This window comes from Oxyura jamaicensis, chromosome 18 (genome assembly GCF_011077185.1).
Source record: "Oxyura jamaicensis isolate SHBP4307 breed ruddy duck chromosome 18, BPBGC_Ojam_1.0, whole genome shotgun sequence".
Taxonomy (NCBI): domain Eukaryota; kingdom Metazoa; phylum Chordata; class Aves; order Anseriformes; family Anatidae; genus Oxyura; species Oxyura jamaicensis.
In genome coordinates this window covers 4,118,971-4,139,771 of record NC_048910.1, presented here as the reverse complement: position 1 = coordinate 4,139,771, position 20,801 = coordinate 4,118,971, and the positions used below count along the sequence as shown (strand labels likewise).

Here is a 20,801-nt window from a genome sequence, read left to right as displayed (position 1 = left end):
AGAGAATAAAGGTGCTGTGTCCTCCTATTCCAGTTACTCTCAAAATACCTTAAATATGATGACCGGTTATAATTGGTGCAGAGGGAGATGTGAAATATTGCTGAGGACAAACCCCCTTTCTGCTGTAGAGGTTCTACCCCGAGCCCTCCTCTGTCCACCTGCAGCTGCCTGCCCTGAGCCCCCACACCTCTGTGGCTCTTGATTTAAAGGTTTTCATGAGGCGGTTGGGCAAACGACACAATAACCACACCGTGTAGGTGCAGAAGGCTGTCACCAAAGCCACCAGCTTATTTGCTGTAGCAGCACCCAGCTATAAGCACTGCCAAAATAGCTATAACACTGCCAAAACAGCTTTAGCACTGGTAAAACCTCTCCCAGAAGTGGCTGAGGCTCAGATCAGCCTACAGCTTAGCACAGGCTGGCCCAGACAGGATCCATCCCTCCCACTGCAGACATCAGCACCCAGCCAGGGACATGCTTGACTGAGACAAGCGCACAAGCAGCCATATTAATTACTGATGTGAGATATAAAAACCCACTTACAGCTGATCACAATTTCCTCTACCGGTATGAAATATATGCAACCTTATCTCCACCCTTGGTATGTCCTAGGCACTTTGTCTTTTTCACAGATCTCAGGTCTGGGACGCAGGCGGTTACGTGACAGTTTCTAATGGTGGCAGAGGACCAAAGAGCTTGGAAAAAACCAAAAGGCAGAACAAGTGAGTAACAACGTGTGCACGTAACTGTAATCAGTTGGGGAGGGGAAGCCTCAAAAACCTGTGCTCCAGCAAGGCACTGCTGGTACGCTGATGAAAATCACAGGACTTGGGCTAGATCTAATCACTGATCCTGTCCCCGTGGGCTGCACTTGTAAATACACCAAAGGGGAAATGGATTGGGCAAAGCAGACTCATCAAGCTTAAATCTATTGCAAATCAATGTATTTAAGTTCTTGTTTGCATTTGTAAGGAGGTCCTTTGGTATTATCATAAGCACATTAGAAATTTGTAAACAGCACAAGCATTACGTGCAAACCACCAAGCAACGTGGCCACTGCTCTGCCTCCCCGCTGTCAGGAAGGTTTTTGCCCAGCCAGGCTGTTCAGTCAAGTCCCCAGCACATGCTGAAGCCTCCCAGGAACGCAGTGACCTGAGCCTCAAGGGGAACACCAGCTCCACGGGGACCAGCCCATGACCACATCGTCCTGGAAGAGTTCACCCCACCACACCCCAAATGGATTCGGGGCAGCTCCCAGCATCCTACAGCAAGCTTCGGACCTCACAGGAGTCCTAAGTCTATGCCATCTCTGGGATCTTGAAGAGATCCCAGTAACAGCAAGGTGAAATTCAGGAGACAGAGGAGCAAGAGTTCATTAGAGATACAGCAGCAGTCCCGAGAGGAAAGCTAGAGGAGCTCTGGCCCCATCCCCGCAGGACCAGCTTGCACAAAGGTCCAGGGATGGGGTTCATGCGGCTTTCACCTGCAAATCCCAGGGGGTCAGAGCTTGAGCCCTCTGCCCTTTCCCTACCCAAATTCCAGGGCGCCAGCACAGAACACCTCATTTGCTTCCCTGCCCTGGGCAGCAGCACTGTTTGGGCCAAAACCAGCACAGATGATGTAGCTAACATCCTGGTATGGCACCTATCAGCCCCTTCCAGCACCACGTCTTGGATTGTTTGTGAAATTCACCCCTGTGCAGGGGAAAAGCTCTCAGCAGCAGCACAGAAATCCTGGGCTGGCAGAGCTCAGCAAGAGATGAATGCCTTCCCCGAGGGGAGCATCTGTAAACCTGGTGTACGTGTAAGGGTCCTGGATGAGGGAAAACAAGCTGGTTATTGCAGCCCCCAGAGTCTCACCTTCATGCAGACTAGCCAAGAACAAAGCAATACTGCCTCGGAAAGGACAACGGAAGTTTCTTGTTGAAAAAACAGGAAGAAAGGAGACAAAAATGCCAAAAAGCTCAGTGAGGTCTCCAAATGTTTGGGTGGCTAAGTTTGGGTGGCTCTTTCACTGGCGGGGACGCATAGCAGGAAGAATGAGAAAAGCAGCTGGGAATTAGGACATCGCATTTACATGTGCCAAGACCATTAATAGACGGAACAGGGATTTAAATGCAGGATTTAAAGAGGTGACCCAGGGAGCACTGTGTCCTTCAGGAGTCACCACCTCAGCAGTGTTCTGCCTCGGGAGCTGCTCCTGGCTGTCAGCGTGGTGCTCAGGGTGGTGGTCTGGGCTCAGCACTTGTCACCCAGGTGCTGTCACTTGAGGTATGACACGGGAAGAGCCTGCCCTCGACTGCACCGCTGTGACCCTACCGGAGGAAGACAAGTGTTGTGAAGCCCTCCCAGGCCCTCATTTTAATCCACATCAGCATACAAAATACTGCAAATGCTCGGTCTCCTTTGGGCTGCCCCAAAGTCAGGGCAGTTTCTCTGAAGCTAATGCGAATTTCTGAGTGACCACGATAACAGCTGTAGCAGAGACAAGGCACACATGGCACCCTGACTGCTATGGGCATTCATGGAGGTCGTGCACGGAGATGAGTAAACCAAGTCAGGCAAATGAGAATCCCATCTTATCCAACCTTGCATGTGTTTCTAGACCTTGGCCCAGACCAAGAATGCAGACACATTTATGAGATTTGTTTCTTTTATCAATTTTTGGCTGCGTTTCTACAAGCTCTTCCCTGCATGAGGGGAGCAGGGCTTACATTTTGAAAACGTGATGTGTAGGCAAGCTGTCCTGCAGGAATCCTTCAGCTTGCAGCACAAGGGAGCTCACAGCTGCTAGTGAGGCTGGTCTCAAAGCTGCCCCAGCAAAAGCAGAACAAAAGTGTCCAGGGGCCCTGTGCACACCAGGGGAGGCAGGTACAGGGCAGGTGGGGTGCACAGCCCAGCTCAGGGGGCACGAGGGGTTTATCTGGTTCAGAGAGGTTTGAACCAGTAACCAAACACAATCAAACTCACGTACTGTTGGCGTAAGTGATGCTGAAGATGCAAACAGGTCTTTTTTGCCCTGTGTTTGAAAGAATAACAACACCTACTGCCTCTGCAGTCCCTTCAGAAGGCTCCTGTGCAGAACTTGAACCCCGTGGCTACAGATGCTGCCTGAATAATTAAACAGACCTAATCCATATCTCCGAGAGCTCCTACCTTCATCCAATATTTACTGCACGGTTCCTAGCCCTGTTACAAATCCTGCTGGCTGGGACTCCTGCCTATAGCTCTAAAAGCATCTGACAAATGTGAAAAACCCTGAAACTCAAGGCACTGCGAGATGAGTGCAATGATCTCTGTCTTACAGATTAGGAAAATAAGGGAAACAGGAGAAGCAGCACTACAATCACAAACAACCCTCTGAGCCAGGGCTGTGAACCTGACACCACAACATCACTCTCAAGCGTCTCTCCAGACACCACCTCAAACAGCTCCAGCAGCCCATGGGAGCTTTCCAACTGTTTGGGGGCTCAGCTTGCTCTGACAGCAGCCCCAGCAGCAATGACGTTTCCTGATAAACCAGCACACACTGGTACAACATTTTCCAGGTCTGAACACCAAAGAGAAACTAACAGGTTAGGACCAACAGGTGCAGGAAAGCAATGGGTTGGCCAGAAGCTTTTCCCTCATCCCATTTCCCCTTTTCCTGGCACAGGCCAGTGCCAACCCAACGGGCACCTTGGAGTGACAGCATGACAGTTCCAGCACAGGTACCCAGAGAGAGACCCAGAGATGGAACCAGCATGCCCAAGCCATGCCCAGCAGGTCACCCACATCCCCATCACTGACTTTGCACGGGACCTGTGCCCAGAGGACTGTCCCCAGCACAGGACAGAAGCACAGCAGCCCGTGGGTCTGAATTATTCAGCTGCAGGTAACTCGGTATCCACCCTCAGTGCATCTGTCACCAGAGAGACCAGGACAAAAGCCAGATGGGGACACATCCTTTGGGTTACACGAAGACTGGCAAGGGGATTCCAGGACACCTGCAGGTTGTCCCTGCTTTGTATGGGAAGAAGAACGTGCCACATGAATTACCTTCACATTTTGCCAAAGATTTGCTAAGAGAGACACACAAAACACAGAGTTAGAGCAAATCTTTGGAGCAAAACACCCTTACATCAGGGTGCTTGGGCTGGGGTTTTAGGGCTCAACCAGCCCTTCTAAGAGCCACCAGCATGAAATGTATTTTCATTACAATCTCAAGCCTCCCCATGACAATTTGCTCCTAACCCAAGTCCTCCCTAGATGCAAAAGCCCAGGTCTTTGCTTTGAGGGGCCTTGCTTTGAGCACCAGCTGCCCCATACAGGGACAGCTGCAGCTGGTCCTCAAGACCCTTCCCAGGTGCCACCACTGTCCCCAGGCAGCCCAAGCACCATTCAGAGGGCGAGCGCTCTCCCAAACTGGGCTCATGCTGCAGGAAGCCAAGACCTTGGAGAGAAGATACATCTGAAAGCTCCCAGAAGGCAGAGTGTAAAGGGCCAAGAACAGAGATGAAACAATACACGTACCCAGAGAAAGAGTTTGAAGAGGAAACCGGTCTTGGTCTGTCAGGGCAATGCAGGAGGGATCAAGCACAGAGCCGTGGGGTGCTACCGCCTCCCTGGAGCCCCATGCCAGGAATTGGCACCTCCTTTTGGTGGCCACCTGAACAAAAACTGGTGAAGCAACAGTGGGCATCTCCCACACACCCACCCCAGGAGAGGTGGGTGCTCCTCACCTCCCATAAATCAAAAGCAATTCCTTGTGGTGCACAGAGCTAGAGCAAGGAACCGGGAGGAAAAGCAATCCCATGGTGTACAGATCACCAAACCAATATTCAGCTGCTAACAAAATAATCTCAAGTTCGCTTCAGCATTTCTCAGCACCAGCCCCTTCTTACAGTGAGGCTTTCGAGGAGCTTGGGTGACCTTGCTCCGTCTTCACCTTTTCGAGAACCTCAGGGAAAGGCAAGCAGCCGAACCCCAAACAACCTGGGCAGCGTTTTGTTATTGCCAGCCTGAAATATCTCAGATGCTGTCATGCATGATACCACCGCACAGATTCGTTTGTGAATACGCTGTCCAACTCAAATAAACTTTGGCTTCGTTTTGGAATCGATCTGCGAATGGAGGAGCTTGCCATTTCCATGGGCAGCCGACCCTCCCGCAGGAATTTAACCCTCCCTGGCCTGGCCGCCCAGCCCAGACACAATGGTTTTGCTCAGGCAACACAAGATGCGTGTGCCCTTCTGTGCACCATAAGGAGGGGCAGGACAGCTCTCCGTGTCACCAGCCCCGAGATGAACACAGCACCGACACCTCGCAGCCCCAGCCTGGCTCGCAGCCAGGCAGGGAGAGCGGGCTCAGCCAGCCCCAGCTATCCAAATGCTGCTGCTTTAAAAAGGCTCTTTGCCGGCTGCAGTCAAAGCCACGCTATGCCTAACGTCACCGAGTAACAGAAATAGCAGGCGTGAGTGAAGGGAGGAGAATGAGAGTATTAAGAGCGCACAGATTTCAAACATACTTGGAGAGGTAGCACGCTCCCTTCCTGCCGCTGCGTTTCCAGATGCGACGGAGCACGGGGGAGCTGGCGTTGTCTTCCCATGAAGAAGGATTCTCTTTTTTTATTCTTTCCTTTTTTAATTTTCGTTTTTTGAAGTTTCAGCTTTAAAACTACCAGCTGCATTTTTATTCCGTTTCTTGTAGGAAACTTCACCTGCTGGATTTAAAAGCAAGGTTTGAGCAGGAGGAATTCCTTTATGTTCGTAGCTACCGGAACGTGCACGGTGCCCCTCGGTGCTGATAACGTAGAAGAAAAGGCAGGAATGGCTGAGAAAATTGCTTAGACCGTAAGATGCTTTGAATGGCTGCTTGGAAGAGCAGGCTCTTTATTGTGTGTGTCTGCATGTGTTTGTGTGTATGCATGCATGTTTGAGTGCAGCAATGCCAATAACTTTAAAGCAATGCAAGGTTTCCCCAATCTGTACAATTTTCGTCCTCTAGGAACGAGGACCTGCCTAGCTGCGAGCTCTGCCTGCAGATAGCTGGAGTGTTTGAATTGAATTAGCACTGTAGTGATTTTATGAATGAAGCAAAATGCAGGTTCGGTGGAGGAGCAGAACAGGCAGCTGCGGTGCGGGAGCTCTCTCTAGCAGGAGCTGTCACACAGGGACAGGCGCCGATGAGCACAGGCACGACACAAACCTGCTACAACTGCCCAGAGCACAAAGTAAGGCAGCTGCAAGGAACCAGCACCTGGGCCATGGAAACGTGCTCCTGAAAACAAGCTAGCATAAATCCAACCGAGCCCGAGAGCTGCATGTCACTGGAGCTGGGCTTAGCTGGAGCAACCCATGCAGAGCCATTCCCTTCCAACAAAGCCTGCTGGTGACCGTGTGGCAGAGGAGCAGGCAGAGCCCCCGAGCATCTGCGTCTCCTCCACGCGTTGACGCTTGTGCTGCCAGCACAGCTCGTACAGGAGCGTGGATAAGGCAGATGATGAGGGAGCCAGCCGGTGCGTGGATGGGCTGGCTGCACATGCCCAAAGACAAGCAGGAGGGATTGCACAGCATGGCAGGGAGAAGACAGATTTGGGTTTGGAGGGTCCAGAAAAGCTGAGTGAAGCTGATAGAGATCAGCCGAGAGAAGCAACCTCCCAAAGAACTGACCACTGCCGGACCACGCTTCAACTCTCCCCCTCAGATGTCTGTACCCAAGCGACATGAGGGGGTAGATGGGCTCCGTGTAGTGTTTCTGCCTTTTTTGCACCCATATCCCAACTGTTAAGGAAGGAGAAATCTGTCTGTGCTAGGTTGCCCTCTTTTCTGCAGACTTTCTGCATGACATCTCCAAAGCATCCATCACCTGGTAATGGGAAGAAGAAAAAAGGAGGGCAATTCATGAAGAGGATGAACATTGCCCATCCTCTAGTGTTACCATGGTCACTGGCAGGGTCTCTGACCCAAGGACAGCTGGAGCAGGGCACAGTGCTGCCGTCCTGCCAACGAGCAAGCGGGATGAAGAGGGCAAAGGAGTCAGTGGGTGTGGAGGCAAAGGGACACCGAATTCACAGGGAAAAGCTGCACAACCTCACAAATTCCCATGATAAAACCAACCCAACCTGCCCCACGGAACAGGCAGAGGGATGTCTTTGCCTACAGAGCCCTGCAAGGACAAGGCAGTCCAACACCTGCTCTTGGAGCATTTTCTAAATGAATAGACAACCTGAGCTGCGTAAAATATGTACTGCAAACATTTCTGTGTGCAGTGACCTTTACGTTGGTACAGGCTTCTTGTTATGCCTTTAAATCCTGGTGTTTTACATACTTTTTTGTGTTTTTCTGAAGCAGGTTTGATATCCCTTTGCCCACACCCCAAGCCAGCACAAATTCAAAGCAACAGTCATGATTTATACAGCACTGGGCTTGAGCTAACTGAAAGCTCCCGCGTACAAAGAGCGACTACCTGCCTGAAGCGCTGCAGAGCAATCTCACAGCCCGCTGCATAAGACACATTCACAGACAGGACTGTCTGAAATAGATATCTCTGCATGGGCACACAAACATCTGGGGGCTCACACTTGACAGAGCACATGAAAAGAACCATGTTTACACATACCCAGAGCTCACAGCACAACCCACAGCTTGCGCTACGTACAGAAAATGCCTTTTTTCTCCATCACTTGACAGTTGGAAACTGCAGGTCACGACATAGCAGGAGCTTCTCATTCAAGGAAAGCTGTTCAGGGAAAGCACTGCAGAAATGCCAGAGTTTGTCATCTATTCCCTGTGATACATTCCCTTTAGCTGCAAATGGTAAATACAGGGTTTGTTTTCCCTTTTGCATCTTGGACTCCTTCATGTTAAGAGCTTAGCAAAGAGCTTATCAGCAAATGCACTATGAATTTAGGAAGGATACTTTTCTTCCCCAACCCCAAACTAACTTTAAAGATTGCAGCAAGTGGTTCCAAGTATCTGCATGCTCTCTCACCTCTTTTCCATGCACACTAAAAAAAGTCATTCCTCAGAGTTGTGCTCTCGTAATGACGGCATAAGCCTTGCATGAGCGGCTTCAATGCAGACCTTTGGTACGTGCAGGCAGTAAAGATGTACTCAGGGACAGGTAGCTTCTGAACAATAGGTTGTGTTGCTCTGACAGATTCTAATCTGTTGGTTTCTGATGTCTTCCCTCTAGTGGATGAGACCCTACTGAGCAATGGTTCACCATCTCCCAGCAGTTGCGTTTCTCAGAACAGGAAGAACAGCTCTCCAAAAACCTGTGGCATGAGCAAAGCCTCTGGCATTCAAAGGCCAGGAGGATGTCCCTAACTGACGAGCTGGAGAGCCACTTCTCCGCAACCCCCTACATGGTGACAGACACCAGCGAGAGCAGCCTGTTCAGAATCAGACCCAATGCCTCCACCAATGCCACTGGAGCCGGCGTGGCTGCCACCGGTTCCATGGAGGACATGATCGCCATCTGCACCATCGGGACCATCCTCTCCTTGATGTGTGTGATTGGGGTGACTGGCAACGTCTACACCCTGCTGGTGATGTGCCACTACTTGCGGTCATCTGCCTCCATGTATATTTACATCATCAACCTCGCTCTGGCAGATCTCCTCTACCTTCTCACCATCCCCTTCATCGTTGGGACCTACTTCATCCAGAAATGGTACTTTGGGGACGTTGGCTGTCGCATCCTGTTCAGCCTGGACTTCCTCACCATGCACGCCAGCATCTTCACCCTTACAGTCATGAGCACAGAGCGCTACTTTGCTGTGCTGAAGCCCCTGGACACAGTGAAGAGGTCCAAGAGCTACCGAAAGGCCATTGCTGTTGTCATCTGGCTGGTATCGCTGCTGCTCACTCTCCCAATGCTCATCATGATCCAGTTGGTGCAAAGGGACAACAAAAGCATCTGCCTGCCCACCTGGAGCAAGCTGTCCTACAAAGTCTATCTCACCATCCTCTTTGGCACCAGCATCGTGGGGCCAGGGGTAATCATTGGCTACCTCTACATCCGACTAGCTAAGATTTACTGGGTGTCGCAAACAGCGTCCTTCAAGCAGACCAAGCGGCTGCCGAACCAAAAGGTGCTCTATTTAATCTTCACGATCGTGCTGGTGTTCTGGGCTTGCTTCTTGCCCTTCTGGATATGGCAGCTCCTCTTCCAATATTACGAATCCTTCCCTTTATCTCCCAAGGTGATGAAGAACATTAATTACCTGACAACCTGCCTGACCTACAGCAACAGCTGTATCAACCCCTTCCTCTACACCCTGCTCACCAAAAACTACCGGGAGTACCTGAAGAACAGACAGCGAACCCTCAGCAGCAGCAGTGGGTACTTCCAAAGGAGGAATCGGTTTCAGAGGATTTCGGGGAGATCCCTGTCCACAAGCAGCCAGCACTGCACAGAGACATACGTTCTTGCTCATGCTCCTTTGGGAAACAGCAGTGCCTGAAGGTAAAATGCATCTCGAAGAACAATCAATATTGACTTTGATGTTGCTTTGATTTAAAGTGTACACTGTAAAGGCAAAGCCTTAGCAGCTCCATGATGTGCACACATTTAGTCCAGAGGCTGTGCCATTTGTCCGTTCTCATTTCCTCCAGTGCCACTGATTTGAAGCTCGCAAATAGCCTTTCGCTTTTCATCTTTATATTTTATAGTGTGTGTCTCCTCAAGTAGCTATGAATAATGAAAACCTATTATAGGGCCATGTTTTTTAATAGTATCAGCTGTCTCACAGCGTTTAAAATTGTTATCCCGTGAATGGCTGTAGTTTGTTCTTTTTAAAGCAGTAATGCTAGATTAATACTTGTATGAGAACTGAAAACAATGAAATAAAGACAAAGTGGCTGATGGCTGTAACATGCAATCCAGCTTGAATTTGGGGTAGAATTGGACAGCTTGGATGAGAAACGTCCAGGGGTGTTTGTCCTGGTTTTGATTGCCTTCACATTTATTGTACACTCTCACGTATACGCTGGGCTTAATGCTCCACTCACACAGGTGTCTGTAGCTGAGCAGCTGCTGCAGTATATTGTGACTCCTGTCAATGAGACAGGCTTCCCATGACAGTACCACATTCAGGGGACACTCAGCATCCCCTCATGCACTAACCCCCAAAACATGAGCACTAATTTGGGGAGTATCATCTGTCCCAGAAAAACCTTTCATTTGCCAGTGGAAAGCTTTCCAGTTTCCAGCTTCAGTTTCCTTTGCCAGTGTATCTGCCCTCTTCCCTCCTCCAAGGAAGAATCAGGAACCTCCACTTTTGTTGTTCTCAGGGCACTCATCAGCAGACACAGCCAGAGGGACCAGACCTCCATCCCTGAGTCTGGGGAGAAAAGACAGAGGGAGAAGAGGGGGTGAGGAGATGTGAGCTCTGGTGGGCAAAGCTGTGCTAGCAGAAGTCTCTAACACAATTATAAAAGCAAAAGTTCCCTATCACCACGATCACTTGTTCCGTTCACAGATGATTTTGCTTTACTGCTACAAAATGTGAACGCGGTCCTGCCTGCACTGAGAACACTTTGCCTGTCCTGGCTTTCGCTGATGATAAAGCATCATTAAGCCAAATATCCCCTCCGTGATGCTTGGCGCTTCTCCAGCAAGTCTAAAAGTCCCTTCTCTGGGGCGCTGCCAACATCCGCACAGGAGTCCTCTGCTTGCATTAGCCCTGTTACCTCGTTAGCAAGGATACAAGGATGCAGTGCCAGCACAACTCTAACCAAGCCATGGAGCCGGGCACAGACTAATGCTCAGGAGCAAATTCAGAACTGCAGTGCAATCCTCCAGCGTGCAGCAAGCTGAATTTGCTTATACAGGAATTGAATTTAGTTTTTAACCATCTATTCCTCTTCAGGGCAGTTAACGTGGTCACTTAAGTAGTTAGGCTTTTATCATGAGACAATGTAAAATTTGGCCTCTTTGCTTTTATTTCTTTTTGAGATTGCAATTTTATCTGCTTCTTGCTCTGGAATAGCTCAAGCCAAGCTCAGGACCAGCAGCTCCCCTCGCTGTGAAGGAAAGCCACTGGGGGCTGACAGAAAGCAGAGTCTATCTTTTCTAGGATCAGAGTCAAAAATGGAGGGTGTTTGGAAAGATCCCAGCCCATCCAGGCTTTACACACCAATGAGGACAGTGCCAAACAGTGACCAAAAGACACGGGAGCAGATCTGTCACCAGAGCTGGTCAGCCAAAGCCCCCTGTCCCCAGCAGGAATGCTCCGCTAACTTCCCCAAGTCCACCACAACCAATGCATCTCACAGAAAACATTTGCAGCAAGCCTGCCACTGCAAAAACATCCAACAAACACCCTAAAAACAGCAGGGGTGGGACCATGCCAGGGGTCCTGCCGTGCCCAGGGAGGAGGCTTGGGCTCCCTGCCTCCCCAGAGGCTACCCAGCCTCAGCTCTTGATTGCAGCTGGCGCTGCGCTCTCCGCAGGGGCTGTCAGCGTGTTTGTCAAGTCAGCACAATAAAGGCAAGAGAAACGATGACACCCACAAGTCAGGGAACGACTGCAGGTGACTTACCGTCAATACTGGCTCCTCTTTGAAAGATGAGATGTTTCATTCGAGCCTTTCCATTTCCACCCCAGGCTGGCTTTTATGTTTTTATTTTCTCTTCTCTTTTTTTTTTTTTTTTTTTTCCCACCTTCAAACATTCACATCTGTGAAACACTCACTAGCCAATAAGTGGCTCAGGCAAGGACCTCACTGAAGTAACGTTTTATTCACAGTTGCAATGGCAGGCATCTCAACTTCCACATCCTCTACACCCTGTCTCCTAACTCTCACTCTATCCCCTGGATCCTCACTGGCTGAATACTATGGGTTCACAAACTATCAAATATCTGTTACTAGTTTTATAGAAGTGTTATTAACTTTTAATTCCTCCCTTTGTTTTTCCTACCTTTTGAAACCTCCTTACTGTTTTTTATGGCTTTTTAGCCTTTTGGTCCCACACACCCTATCAGTCCTGTTCCGTTGAATATCAGCCCAGCACTTGTTTCCCCCCATACATGGTGGAATCCCAGGAAGCAACATGCCTTGCACTTTCCATGCTTATGTTACCAATTCTGATGCAAAAACAACACTTTTGTTCTCAAAACATCCATCGCCACCCAGCACAGGCAACAATAAGGAATATTATTCCAAGTCTGCAGGTAAAAGCAAGGCTCCGAGCCATTGACAAGTAGCTTGTGCCTCAGCTCCGTGTCCACAGCTAACTTATAGGGCATCAGCCACGTGCAGACACCAAACATCACACAGCTGTCCTGTTCCTGGAACCAAACAGCCTCTGCATATAAATGGGTGAGCCCGTGAAGTCCAAAGGAGGTACTGCCTCCTCCAAGACGCAGATGAATTCCTTGTTAATTATACCCATAAAGCAATTATTCCTCCTTGCAGAAAACTATTATCAGTCACAGATCTGAGAGCTAATTTTTGCCACTGGGTTTGCATAAACAGATCACAGGAATATGAAACTGTATGTGTCCACACGTGGCTGTGTGCCTGCTGACCCCCTTCACCTACATCCTAATATTTCCTCCTTGTTTCTTTTCCACTGGGTGAGAACAGGAGCGAATTCATCATCCTGATGTCTTAAATCCCCCCATCTCAAGGGCATTTGGTGCCCCACAGGCTGGATGGCACCAGCTCCACTCCAGAAACCAGAAGTCACAATGCCTTTTTGAAGTCAAAATGCCTTTTTTTTTTTTTTTTTTTTTTTGGCTAGTTTAAGCCAGGGAGCATTTTAGCAACAGCCTGAGATTTAAAAAAAAAAAAAAAAAAAAAAGTCAAGTTACAAATAGAGCAGAGCAGGGTATCCAGAAGGACCAGGATGCGGAAGCCAGCCCCTTCGGTGCTCCTGCGGGCTGGGAAAGGTTGGTACCCACTCTGGTGGCTGAAACAGGCACAAAGCACAGCGGGGGCCAGGCGAGGTTTTCAGCTGGACAGTGCCTTTGCCACAAAACGATGACGTTTATGTTTACTTAAACTGTTTGCAAATGCGCCCAGAAAATGAAGAATCTTGTTATATATTTTTTCAAATACTGAATTGTCTCATTTTAGCCTTTAGGAGGCAAAACAGCACAATTTCTCACTTCAGGAGGAAGTTTTACTCCTCTGTTTGCTTACATTTGATTTTTAGAATGCCTTCTCTCTGTTTTGTTCAAACCACAGGATTCTTACAACACATCCCAGGGCTCCAGTAGCACTGCTCAAAGGACAGCTCACGGTGCCATGCGTCCGCCTGTCCCAACCCTGCTGGGACAGGATGAGCGCCCGCGGCAGGGAGCACTGCAGCACCCACCCTCTGACCAATTCCTACGTGCAGAGAGGGGCACAATCCCTCCTGCACCCGGGCACCTGGGCGATAAATGGACGCACATATTTTGTTTCATTTAAGCTGCAAAATGTGTGAGGTCTGCCTGGGTTAAGATATGCATGGGAGGAGCTTTCCAGCTCTATCTCACGGGCTCAGCAGGTGGCCAAATTGTGAGGGGTGGTGTATGGAGCTGTGGCCATCTCCTTCCTGCATGAGCTGTCACATCCTGGAGAAAGTCTCACCTCTAAACGATCCCGATTGCTTTTGCATCTCTAAATCCAACACCTGAGCTGTAAGTCCAGCTTCTGCTCTGGTACACCTGAGTTGCAGATAAGGGTGCTGATTTGGGCGTATCAGAAACGTGGTGGAATCAAGATAATTGAGGAGAAGGTGTAATAGCACAGAACACATCATTCTGCAAGAATAGAGAGGTATGTTTGAAAACAGGCTGCAAAAGGGGAGGTAAAATAAAAGCAGGCAATTTGTTGCTGATTCTAGATTTTCCAGCGTAGTAAAGCTGGGAGCCAACCGCAAACGTTGCAGAAAAACATCATACATGGTTGAGTGGGTGGCGAGCAGCAGCTAAATCCATTGCTGATATTAACGAAGAAATGCATAGGAGGAAACGTAATCTTAGTTTTACACATCCAGCGATGGACTAACTATACTAATGAGTCACTTATTAGCAAAGAAACCTTGGAGCTGTAGTTAGTCACCAGCTGCATGCTTAGCAGCAATGCAAGAAGCAAACACGCCAGCTGTGCAGAAAGGCACCAAGAGCAAGAGTGGTTCAGCCCACTCCAGCCACTTCTCGTTCACAATTGAGACATTTCCCTCGGTTCATCACCTCACGTTCTGCAGTCCATCAGGCTGTCACACGCTATCACCAAAGCTACTTCGCCTCCTTCAGCTCGTACCTCAAGCAGCCTCTGACCCAAAATGCTACAGGACAAGCACGTCAACCCACCGTGTGCAAGAGCCTCACCAGCTGACCTCCTGCAAGTCTCCCCGTGCAGCTTTGGGACCGACTTGCAGCAGTTAGTTAAACGCAGGAGCTGCATTGTTTGGTCCCAGGAACAGACACCCCAGCACCACAGTTAGAGAGCAGGGAATCCAGCAGAAAAAAAAAAAAAAAAAAAAAAAAAAAAAAAAAAAAGTAGGAGTTTTATACTCGAGCTGAAGGCTTGCTGCTAAATGCAGTCTGAATGTTTATCATCTGGAAATCCATCTGTCTGCCAGCAGAGCTCATGTTTTTGCCACAAGAGGAAGTGCAAATCTCATAAATTTAGTTTCAAAGAGCAAAACACTCAAGCATTCAGAATTTTAACTGCCATTAGATTTAATTACACATCAAGTAGCTGCTGTGACTGGTTTAAAGCTGTCTAGAAATATGACCAAATAATACAATAACAGTAAATACATACAAAATCAGTGAGAGAAGCTGCCTTAAAGATAGGGAAAAAATTCTTCCACTAGCACAGGGCAGGATCTGTCACAGCAGGCCTGACTATCAAGCAGCCTGGCTGGCTCAGGCACCTCTCGTGTCACACAGACAGTCTGTAACTCCTGGGAGAGAGTTAACTCACTGGCACCAGCGGCAGCTGGTTTTGCAGATGTGCCAAAGGCAGCACAAGTGGTGTACCCACCAATGGACAGAACCTCAGAATAAATTAATCTTGATGGAAAAGAAAGGCAAACGCCAGCAGCCAAGTAGCAGCATCAGTAGGGCATTTCTTTGAGCCCTGTAGAACTGAAGATGAAACATCGCAAGGATTCCCAACTCTTCCTCACTGTGCCACAAAAGGAAAAATGAGTAGAGAGGTTTCTTCTGCAGCAGAGCGGCAGCAGGTGCCAACAGGCTTTGGGAACCAAAGCAGCAATCACCCCTTCCCCTGGCTTTCCTTTGCAAGGAGCTTTGATTGCTTTCAGTTACTGACCCCGATGCACAAATCTGAGCCCATGTGAACAGCAAGGGTGCAGCTCCAGCTTTCCCTGTGTTTGCATTTATTTGAAATGCTAAGGGAAACACATCCAGCCAACCTCCCGCTGATTACTTGTTTAGTTTATAGTTCATTGCTTGAAAGAGAGTATAACACCATTAATTCATTAACTGCAAGCATTACACAAACAGAATTGCTGCATCCAAAATATTGTTGCAAGCCGGTGAGTCACTAGCAGTCCATGATATCTTTGGAGAAAAATTTCAGTTCTGTTCCCAGAGCGGGGACAGGGCTGACGACTGAGGACAACCAGAATGGGGAGAAAAGTGCTGCAAGCCCCAGCAGCCCCCAGGAAAACCTCTTTGGGGAACCTGAGAGGCACCAGACCACTCCAGCCAAGCAGCTTTGGAGACCTGACTTCAAAATGAGAGAAGCAACTCCACTGAAGGCAAGGGAGGAAAAGAGGTCTGTGGATTTCATCCTTGTCCTGCATGTTGCCAAATATTCAGACACAACTTGCATGGGAGTCAGCAGCAGCAGGTGGGTCCCACCGGGCGTTGGGTGAAACGTGCAGGTGGCCATGGACAAGGGAAAGTTGTGGGCCAGGTCACCCAGGGAGCCCCCAGAGCTGACAGATATATCACAGCCCTCGATGGGATCTCTGGAAGAACTAGGTTTTAAAGTTAGTACAAATTCTGTTATGAATGTAGTATTGTGTGTAAACTGAGCTTACCAGGGGAAAAACCTCTAAAGCCTCTAAAAATACAATCAGGTTGATTTCCATTGGAGCCAATGCTGTTCTATAAATTTATGCTAAAAATAAAAAAAAATAATAATAATAAAAAATTTTTGGACTCTGACTCTGCTAAACTAGAACTTGAATTGTCCACATCAATAACAATCAAGACAGCAAATAGCAAATGATCTTGTGAATGACAAATTCCTTTACTAGGACTTGCCGTATTCGATGTGAGGTCTACCCACAAGTCACATTAGAGACAATGCAAAATAACATAACATCAGGTGGAACTTCCAATCCTTGGAGCATCAGAAAACGGTACATTTCCCTTCTCCCATGGCAGCCTGTGCTGTTCCAGCCTTCTCCTTCATGGCTGAATTTCAGGAGAGCAGGTTTGGCCATCTGGCATCATTAAAACTGTCGTGTCCCCAGCTCTTTTTGATGGACCAAAAATAGTAGGAGCAGTTCCCATTTAGCAAACCCTCATTAATCAGTGCTAGCTGGTGGACTGATTACACTTTAATTTCGCTAATTCAAGAAGAAAACATTTTTGTAAGCTGCTGGGGCTTAATTCACTATCTACTGTCTGAAAATTCTTGATTTGAAACTTATGTCTGAAAATGATCTGTCCTTGGGCCAGCCCATGCCAGAACATGCCCTGAAGCAAACCCTAATGCTGCCACACTTCTGCACCACGGCAAGAGACAAGCTTCCATTTATGCATTTATCCCTGATCAATGGATGGACTTAGGAGCTAAATAACCTCTTAGAAAAAACAACAGGCACCAAAGCACCACGCAGCAGGACAAAACGTAGGATTTTGGACAGTCAGTGCTCACAATGGGCCCAGTACACTTGCTTTTAGTGGTTGCTCTTGCCTGGGAGGTTGGGCTGGGATGTAAGGGGTGTGCCCATCTGGGAGAAGGCTTCACAGCCCCATCCCATCCATGCAGCTCTATGCAATATAAAGCTAAAGGAAAAAGTTTAATGTATGCAGAAGCTATATTCAGCCCCTGCAGAGCTAAAATTTTATTTTTCCTATTCTACGGGAACTATACTATTAAAATCCTTCACTTAAAAGAGAAGCCCAGAGCCTTTGATAACAGGGTGTGGAGTTCCTGAAGATATTGGATGTGCTGAGAATTACCAATAACTGCTTCGGGATTTTTCTCAGATAGAAAAAAATAAAAAAAAATAAAAAATAAAAAATAAATAAAAAAGGAAAAAGAAAAAAAAAAAGAAAAAAAAAAAAGAAACCCAAATCTTGGTGGTGCAAAGGAAAGGCCTAGTCTATACCCCCACAGCAAAACAAAATACCATTCCTAAGGACAGGAGGTGGTTCCTGTACCTTTCTCACAGCAGGAAATTCAGCGTATTCCCACAGAACAGAGAAAAACAACGGGGATGTGCTGCAAACAGTTGGCTGAACTTCAGTAAATTCTAGTTAAAGGGTCTTCAACACAGAATTTTCATGCGAACCCATGCCAGTCACCCATTTTTTCTGCTTAAGATTCTCTTATCAAAGTTGCCCTTCCTTTGTTGTCCCCTAAGTTGCCTCAACCTTTGCCTACCTTTCCTGTTTAGGATCTAAACTCCCCAGGATGCTAAGCATCTTCTGCAAAGTATATGCAGATATTTAGGTGACCATAGAAGTGACCACAAATGTGGCCCATGTCTTCAAAAGCAGCTCTGCCCTGAGCCAGATTATACAGATGCCTCCACAGTCATTACAGCAAATATCTTTTTCACTTTTTTTTCCTCCCAATGAATAATAAAGCAACCTTTCTGCCCTGCTGTGAAATGAATGGATCTCTCTGAATAGCTGTTTATGCAGAAGAGTTGCTTTGGCGTATTCGGGGCTTCACTGGCTGGTCAGGGAAATCCATCAGTGACATGTAAAAACACTGCCCAACTGGATTAGCTATTACCCTGCATATCACAGCTAAGGAAAGCAGGCTGCTGTCAGACGACCCTGGTGTTAGTTAAATGCAGTTGTTTCTCCTAAGAGACACAAGCTGAATTTTCAGCTTCTGGAGCACAAAGCATCCATGGCACTGCCCAGTGCTGCTCTGCCACCCTCTGAAGCCACCCACAACCAACCCAAACCTACAGGCTACACCTGAAAATTGGTGTTGAAAGGCTGAGAAACTGCCACTCAGGGCTTCTGCGCACGTGCCATGGTTCAGCAAACTTTACAAAAGTGCTTCTCCAGGGGAGGAGCTGGAAACATCAGCCCACGGCAATCCTAAATGCACAGCTGTGAGACAGGGAGATGAGAAGGGTGCACAGAGGAAAGGACTTCTGCTTTGGATATCTGAGTTTGCCAAGCAGGGATGTGAAAGGGCTGTGTTTATTCATCTCCTATGGGTTAGCAAACTCCTCCAGAAGAAAACACATCTCAAACTGCTCGGCTCCTAACAGGAGGGAAAGTGTGTGGGGACGTCCCCTCTGCCTCTCCTGCAGGGTAGCTGAGGTCCCATCCCAGGTCTGGACCTTGAACAAGGACCACCACGTTCCTGTCCATAAAGAAAAGCTTATATTTACTTTCCTTACTGGAGTCCTTTGAGATCAACACATGAAACAACAGTACAGCTTACTGGATACTTCTTGGACCTTCTCTTTAGCATAAACTAACACACAGTTCTGTGCCTCCTTTATTTCTGAAATAAATAATTCTCAAGAAGAGAGATGAGCTGCCAAGTTGATTGGGACATGGACTAAGAAACGTTGGGGTACAAGCAGGGAGACCTGAGAGCTGGGCCCAAGGCCCCAAAGCCATCTACTCAGCATGGTGCAAAACAGCTGCAGCACCAGGAGATTTGATTTAGCACCTCCTTGCTGCAGGAATGGGTGAACTTTGGGAAAAACCTGCCCTCCTGGGAGGCAAGCTGAAATGTGAAGACTGCTCAGCATGCTGCCACTCACCCAGGAGCAGGACAATGCGGAGTTATCCTTGGCATGCCTCCCAGAAGCTGAAGTGATGTTTATGAGGGCGCTCTTTTAAATGAAAGAAAAATATACCCCAGCTGAGTTAAATGGCAGATGTTTCTTTGGACCGAAGTTTGGCAGGGGATGCAGAACAGGATTGTTCTGGCACCAGCCAAGGCGGTACTCTTGTGGAGGCTTCTCTGACACCGTTTTATTTATTTATGTGCTTCTTGTGAATTTGTAGCTCTCCCTGGGGGCTGCACAGCGCCTGCATGGCGCAGGGTGGAAGGGACTCATGCTGACTACTGATGAGGGAACTGGAAATCATCTACAGACAGCAGAATAACAACGTAGGAGAGAGGATGCATACCAGAGAGTACGTGCACGTGGTCCTATCACTGTGAAAGGGAGTAGTAGAGCTACTGCATCATCCTTTTGTATGACAGAGTCAGTGTGTGGAGTTCAGTGCACACATATGGCCAGGCACACGAGCAAAAGCACCGCATTCCTCCTAGCCAGCTCCAAGGCAGCTTTGTTAACATTCCTGGCAGATCAGCAGCAAAGATAACAGAGCCGTCTTTCAGTCTTGGCAGGAGCAAGTATAAGCTTTGGGTAAGGGGTCACAACGAGACAATCAAAAGCCACTCATACAGATGTTCATCCAAGGAATTTTCTAAGACTTTTTTTTTTAAGACTTTCACGACCACAGTGATGCGTATCGCATCTGCTTAGCACTGCCTCCGCAACCTCCAAGCATCTCCTCCTGCAAGGTGCCAAAGCAGCTTCACAGAGCTGAGGGAATAAAAGAGCCTTGCAACAACAGCACCTAAAACCCTCGCAGGGAGGAAAAGATTGTCCTTCATCATTCCTGTAACAGAAAGCTAAATTGTACTACAGTGAATTTCTATGATTTTCTACATCCATTACATTGAAAAATCCTCAATGGCAGCAATACACCAGAAGTGCTGTTATAAAGGCAAACCCAGCTCAACACACAGCACGCAGAGAAGAAGGGCCAGGCTCTGCATGCAAAGGGCAAGGAAAGCACCATTTGCAAGCCTGCAATTACAGGAATATGCAAATGGGTGTGGATACTGCCCATATCCAACATGGTCCAGAAGCTCAGTCTGTTAAACAGCCAGAGGCATGGGGGTGAGACCCCATCCCAACCTCAAGCAGGAAACCTCAGCATCCACGTCCTCATACAGACCACGTTGTAGATGCACCACTTGCCTCCTCTCCCCATCCTGGGAGGGACTTGCCTTTTCGTAGCAGCTAGACCTAAAGGAGATCATTAACACAAAGCACTGGGATAGACCTGCATCACTTGGGGGTCAGAGCACCAACACATGGGATCCTCAGTTTGGTTCATAATCTTGTAGATAGCACAGGAGTTACAGAAACTTGGCCGGTTCTGAAACCCAATCTAGCAGGAACAGCGTGCACCCTCTCTAACTAGTGGAGTCTGAATGCCATTAGTCAGTACCTGACAGCAAGGGGAAATCAGTGTAATTGGCGCTGTATGCTGTGTGGTTATCCCACAGGAAATTGCACCTTGCTGGACCCAGCCACAATAAAAGACCTTGATATAGCTCTGCAGCTCAATGCACCGGGGCCCTAGAGCAAAACACTGTTATTTAAAGTACAATACATGTGAGACCAATTCAAAGGGCACCGCAGACAGTGCAGAGCATCCTGCTGACCTCAGTAGGCTTTGAATCAGCCCCCACAGGACTGAGCCTCCTGCTGACCCGAGCCCTTGCCCATGTTCTGCAGCACACAGGGACCTCTTGCAGAGCCCCAGCTTAGTCAAATGTGGAATGAATGCTGCCCGTTTTCAACAAGAGGGAGACAGGGAAAGCAGGAGACAGCA

General features: G+C 48.3%; 2 protein-coding genes across 3 annotated transcripts in view; one reads left to right on the top strand and one right to left on the bottom strand.

Annotated features, from left to right (window-relative positions):
- LOC118175810 overlaps window positions 1-20,801 on the bottom strand; it is a 142,290-nt gene that overhangs the window by 68,461 nt on the left and 53,028 nt on the right. The window lies entirely within an intron of this gene.
- Window positions 4,703-9,857, top strand: LOC118175808 (urotensin-2 receptor-like). Of its 2 annotated transcripts, none has more exons than XM_035342367.1 (2): window positions 4,703-5,830; window positions 7,331-9,857. In XM_035342367.1, the coding sequence occupies exon 2, from the start codon at window positions 8,299-8,301 to the stop codon at window positions 9,445-9,447; it is 1,149 nt and encodes a 382-aa protein (XP_035198258.1). In that variant the 5' UTR covers window positions 4,703-5,830; window positions 7,331-8,298; the 3' UTR covers window positions 9,448-9,857. The 2 variants fall into 2 exon arrangements, with proteins under 2 accessions (XP_035198258.1, XP_035198257.1); XM_035342366.1 differs by having other exon boundaries at window positions 4,703-6,848; window positions 7,603-9,857.